The 6,088-nt window shown below is 35.3% G+C and overlaps 1 protein-coding gene across 11 annotated transcripts; it reads right to left on the bottom strand.

Annotated features, from left to right (window-relative positions):
* Positions 1 to 787: 787 nt before the first annotated feature.
* LOC125192675 (uncharacterized) lies at positions 788 to 5,810 on the bottom strand. 11 transcript variants are annotated; one of them, XR_016137679.1, is made up of 8 exons: positions 5,551 to 5,810; positions 4,953 to 5,035; positions 4,616 to 4,874; positions 3,687 to 3,831; positions 3,536 to 3,599; positions 2,468 to 2,548; positions 2,017 to 2,082; positions 788 to 912 (listed from the first exon to the last, which is right to left on the bottom strand). XR_016137679.1 is itself a non-coding variant. In XM_048090298.2 (6 exons), the coding sequence occupies exons 2-5, from the start codon at positions 5,013 to 5,015 to the stop codon at positions 3,581 to 3,583; spliced, it is 486 nt and encodes a 161-aa protein (XP_047946255.1). In that variant the 5' UTR covers positions 5,016 to 5,073; positions 5,551 to 5,810; the 3' UTR covers positions 2,232 to 2,548; positions 3,536 to 3,580. The 11 variants fall into 11 exon arrangements, 4 of the variants coding, with proteins under 4 accessions (XP_047946255.1, XP_047946253.1, XP_047946257.1 ...); XR_016137680.1 differs by lacking the exon at positions 788 to 912 and having other exon boundaries at positions 938 to 2,082; positions 3,555 to 3,599; XR_007171451.2 differs by lacking the exon at positions 788 to 912 and having other exon boundaries at positions 938 to 2,087; positions 2,472 to 2,548; positions 3,555 to 3,599.
* Between the last annotated feature and the right edge of the window lie 278 nt (positions 5,811 to 6,088).

Genomic DNA, 6,088 nt, shown 5'->3' with positions numbered 1-6,088 from the left:
CAAGTTATGATTTGTGAATAACTATTATTGAATTGGTCACTTTCATTTGATAATTTGCTATCTTTATAGCAAGTTAAATGATTCACTTGACCTTCGATTGGTTCAAAAATAACCAATGATCTTGATGAGTTGCAGTATGTCTTGCAAGCTAAGGAGCTTCATAAATCAAGAAGTTCAAAACCAAGAAATCACAAAAAAAGGAATGATTTTGTCTATCATAAATGATAATTAAATAGAAGTACATAGGTGTACATAATTAAATAAAGAGAAGAATGAGGTGCTCAACAAGTTTAAAGAGTAGTTCTCATAAGTGGAATTTGAGATGAGTTATGCCCATTGTCAAGCACAACATTACTAGGTAAAGGTTAAGTATAAAACATCGACCAAAATATTGAGGACACACTATATACTTGGTAATACTATTTTTTATTAAATAATCGGTCAAAATATCGAGCACCCTACTAGTGTTCAGTAAAAATTACTCTTTCATTTACAGAGCAATTTCTATCATTGAAAACTCGATCAAATTTGTCGGCATCAAAGAGTTGATTATTCGCCGAGTATTATTTTGTACTCCACTCAACAATTTTTCGGCCCAAAATATCCCGAGAAGTTGATTATCAACTAAAACGTATGCTCGGTATGTACTCGACAAATAGTTGCTCGCAAAAGCCCATGTTTTTTGTAGTGATCGAGAGGCTGAATAATTTCAAATATTAATTTATTAGAAAAATCCACAAATATTTATGATCTTCATGATCAAGTGATTAAAAATGATTTTAATATTCCAAGGTGGTCGCAATTTATTGTACATAAAACAAATACTACTACCAATAATATCATGATTTCATAAGACACAGTATCTTCTTTTGTGGCTCTGCTTCGTCCGTTGAGATAGCGGCGGTGGGTTTCCTGATCAAACTTGGTTAGAAAATAAAGAGAGACAGGAATGAATGGAGAAATGGCTGCAGGCATTACTATTTGTTGAAAATGAACATTCACAGATGCCAACAAACGATACAACAAACCACAAGAGTTCTCATTTAATTTGTCAGCTGACAGCAACTTGTTGCACATGTTCATAGACCTACTTATTTGTTTTGGGTACCATCAACTTGAGGGGGTATTCCCCAGTAATTACCCCTTTTTTCTCCTCACTACATCAAAATATTTATTACTCCTACGATTTAACCATGCCACATGCAATTCCACCGTGAAGTCAATTTCAATTCACTGCCAAAATTTCATTTTTGGGCAATAAACCCAACAAGAAAAGTTTATATTGGTCCATTGAAATAATCAATCATCATACAATCCTTTGATATATTTTGTTAGATTGAAGTCATTGTCCTAATTTTGGTTTGAGTTACTGACACGAATAGCAACAATTTTTCAACACGAATACACATAAAATTAATGGATTTCGGTCAAGTTTTAGTCTTATTTCAATTAGTAATAAATACTCAACCTAGGGAACAATTTCTTTCCTATACCAAATACAATCAATACATAAATAATTGCACAAAAATTGTGGCTGCCTCCATAATTGCACGACATTTTCGTTCCTCGTTAAACAATAACTAATGTAGACAAGTCGTTAGCAGCAACGATTTTTATCTATGCCCTGTCAATATCTCTCAACTCTAATCATCAAAGTAATGACAACGATAACACATGCAAAGTGCAAACAATACATTGATTTGGGATTACAAAATCAAAACAGCCAAGAAAAACTAACTTTTAATCCGACTTTAATTATTTCAAACTTTGTCCCCAAACAAGAATCATGCCCACCGAATGATAGCCACTTCACCACAAAACCGGCCCACAATATCCCCATCTTTGAAGCTAATAATACAAAGACATTCAATGGATGCACAAATTAGAGCCAAGCAGCGGCTTGAGGACATTCGCTATCGTAGTTATCAGCAGACCCAGACGATCATATGTTACGAGCAAGGTATATGATAGAAATGTCTAACGATGCTTTGTTTCAAAAACATAATACAAGTGTACCTACACGTCTGGGTCCCAAAAGTATGCTCTTGCTCCTCCATTTCCTCTACACCGCGTGCTTTACTACTGCACTACCAAAACCTTTATGTTAACCAGTCCATTCAAAGAGTTTCCGGTGCTTACGCTATCTTATATTCTCCAGCATAAAGCTATTTCACTACTGCTAGTGCTAATCAGAGAGTAAAAAGGCACAAACAAGTCTTAACTAGAGAAGATAGAAAAAAGTAAAATGTTATAGACAACCCTTTGTTACCAGATGATAAGAGATCAAGAGAGCAACGGCTCTGGCATAAGTAAGGTATGCCACGAACCCCACAGTTTTTCATTAGTGTTAGGCCAAGTGTGACCTTCTAACATAATTAGGAGAGTGCTAAGAGCCTCTTCTTTAAGACAACATTTTTTGGCTTGATTCAAGAAAAGCAACCTTGGTAGTTGTAGTAGCATATCATACTCACTAGGAAGCTCCTCAAGTCGCTGTCTTTCGTGCTCTACTCTAGCATGTGTTTGGTCATCTTCATGCAGAATTTTACACCTGTAATTGAAAGAAACAATTCAGTCACACTTACTTTCATAAAAACAAAGGCTTCAACAAGCATACTGATAAGCACTTGCTTTAACAGAGACAAAAGGAGGATATTGGTTTCTAAAGTAAAGATTGGCTGAGAGGGCAAAAGGGTAGATGCTAATGGGACCAGAAACGCCAAAAAAAAGGAAGTGATGAAAAGCTTTAAAGAAAATAATACTAATGAACAGACACAAATATTGATGGATGTTTCATAATTAGATGGGACCTTAAGCTACGTTCCCGTAAAGCCAACATCCATAATACTGTAGAAATTTCTATTGTGATGCAACAGTCAATAGTGGAGAATATAAAATAGAGGAGATACTATTAAGTTCTATGGAAGCTAATTATATTGGGCAAGATTGGAAATGAGTTGTAACTGTGTCTTTCAATTGATAAAGTGGAAGTATCTCAGTTCTATTTACATTTCACTTGGTACAGGGGGACATAAGTGTCAGGACTAGAAAGGTATGAACACATAAAATTCCTTCAATCCTAATTACTGACACAAGGCTCCCAGTAGCACATCATAAAAGACTGCTACACCAATGAATTTATTGGTCTTGCTTGGTTAGGATAACAGACTGGAGGGCGGATTTCACATCTCTTTATCTGTCTAAGTCGAACATCTTCTTCACCCTTCTCTCTTTTTTTATATGCTGATGTATAAATATTAATAATGAAGGAGTGCCAACAATGATCAAGCAGAACATCTTCTCATACATCCACAGAGTGCCCAATGGCAATAAAAAGCTTCAATATTAAACTAACTCGAAATAATGGGACATGGAATTTTAAAAGAAAGGCTACAAAATCAAGCTGTACACTAGAATTGACATTCTAACTATTCAAATCACATAACTTGACTGCTGCCAACCTCTCCTCTTCATGCATTTAGAAATAAATCAAGAAGGAAAGAAAACACAGTCATAGATTAATATTGTGTTAGCATACCCTATAAGAAATAACTCACTTCTCCTCCATTACTGCAGGGAGTTGTCAATTTTCCTCCTCAATCCTGAACAGAAGCAACATATGAATGTAATTTCTCTGACATAAAATAAGGACATGGATACTTAGATTCTTTAAGCAGGTAACTTATTACTTTGGTTTGTCGCTTAAGGCCACCAGGGATTTTAGCACACCAGGACCTATCTTGTCGGAAAGAGCACCTTTTTCTGAAAGAATTAATGATTGCTCTTTAACAAAGCTCTGGAGTTTTTTGGAATCAAAATCAAGGCGTGCTTGATCTACAACAAGAAAATATAGAACCCATCAGTAAAGTGAAACATGGCAAAATATATCAAAACAATTGTGAGGAGACTCTAGTATTACGATTATCTGACACTAGAGGAGAGGAAGCTTTAAAGCTAGCCAATCCAGCTCAGTTAAATTAGGACAAAATAATCTATTAGCGAGTATAGTACATTCAAGGTACATAAATATTCAGTTGCGTTAGTGAGTGTAAACAGTGAGTTAGACTTTGGTTATTTGGTATACAGTTACGTAGCTCCAAAATGAGAGAGAAAGGCTGAAGAGGCATCTGATAGCCCTTAACATTCCAGACAATGATGAAAGGTTAGTTCGTGTTATTCACAACATCACATCCCATTCACATTTGGGCCTTATTGACATTAGGAGATATGCTGATATAGCCATTTATAATATCCGCAACCATATGTATGTATGCATTAACCTTTTGCTCATACATCACAGATTTATAATCCCTATGGTTACTTGCCCTTTGCTTTATGAAATGATGCATCCATGTAGTAATAACACCATTAAACAATTTTGCATCTTAATTACCACTATGAAACAATTACAATAACCCATCACTCCTTTATAGAACACAATAACCCATCACTCTTTTATAGAAACCTAAAATAGATATACCCTACATACCTAAACTGAACCACTCATCATCAAAAAGGGAACTTACAACAAAATATAAGCAGAGATCCTCCAATTAGCAATTTTATGGATAAATATTGCCAAAAACATTATATTCTATTCAAACAGAGAAAGAGCCACCTTCTTCCAAAATGGTATGAGCAGCATGAAACGGAATAGTTGCAAAGGTGTCAGTTCCAGGGAACATTAGCAATGTGCTCTCTCTAGCATTATGGTGACCACATGTAGCACAGACCTCTTTCACCAGTGGCCTTGGATCAATATCCTTCATCAGAGATTCGAAAGGTGAAGGGACACTCGTTTTTGTAGTTTTAGCCCTCTTTCTTAGAGCTGTCAAAGCTTCCCTGTTTCCATTCCTCATTTTATCAATTTCAACCCACTGCAGTCACAACACATGATAAGCATCGGATATGAAAATAACAATTGCAGATTGCAAAACAAAATCAAGTCCATTTACCTCATGCCGTCCCAATAAGAGCTTTTCAGCTTCAATCTCAACCTCAATGAATTGATCCAGCATTTTGTTTGAGGTGCAATGTGCTAGATATGATGTAGATTGAAAACGTTGATCACAAAATCTAAATTGTAGTATTGCACATCAACCATACACATACTATTGAATCACAAATGTGAGAAATAATAGGAAGATGACATGGAAATAAATATGACAAACAAATAGACCTGGCCAGGCTGACACGACACCGGCCAACTAGGCCAGCCTTATTGCTTGGACAGGACCGGGCCAAACCAGATGCTGATTCGGACACATTATTTCACTCTCAGCAAGACACAGCACGAAAAAACATAAGAAGTTCATTTTTTTCTCCCAAAGAATCCTAAATGAGCAATGTATTTCCATCTCCAAGAAGCAAAGTTCAGTACTTTAATCTGTTTTTCCAATTACCAATGTAATCTTATGAAAGCAATAAAATCCAAAAATTGAACAATCGATCTTGTACGTAAACTTAAACAATCAAATCGAATAAATAATGAGAAAATCTCAGCGAAATTTGTTGAAGAGGCAGTAATTATGGTTTGAAGGAACTAAACCGCACCTGTTACTCAACTAATTTGTTGAGAGTTAAAACTAGATATAATTCCACAATTAAATTGAAGGTCTGCTTTTGGTCTTTATGCGGCGTAGGGGTGTGGAATGACTGTTGCGGTGACCACAATGGACTGTTCGTAAGTTGCCGCCTGAGGTATGGTATTGACTGGCGGCGCGGCGACGGTGGCGTAAAAAACAACAAGTTCTCTTTAAATTTTCTCAACAGAGAAAGGTTTTTCGTCAGATTCATTTCCTACTTCATCACATTGATTTTTCGCCCAAACGATTTTTAATTAAATTTATTTATATTACTCCACATATTAACGTAATTAATTAGTCTTCAACTTTTTGATTAATTAAGTAAAGTAATTACGAAAATGAGTAGATTATAAGTTTGGGGTAAATACATAACTCATAAACAATGTTTCACCTTCATTTCATATTAGCATAAAAAGTTTGAAGTTTATATAAACTAGTGTGAACCCCGCGCATGCGCGATCTAAAATATTTATTTTATTAATTTAGGATTGTAAATAAAATAAGAA

The sequence above is a fragment of the Salvia hispanica genome, chromosome 4 (genome assembly GCF_029641045.1).
Source record: "Salvia hispanica isolate PSC_SH4W2 chromosome 4, Shi_PSC_v1, whole genome shotgun sequence".
Taxonomy (NCBI): domain Eukaryota; kingdom Viridiplantae; phylum Streptophyta; class Magnoliopsida; order Lamiales; family Lamiaceae; genus Salvia; species Salvia hispanica.
Note: the sequence above shows the minus strand (reverse complement) of the source record. Positions and strands in the feature narration are given on the sequence as shown.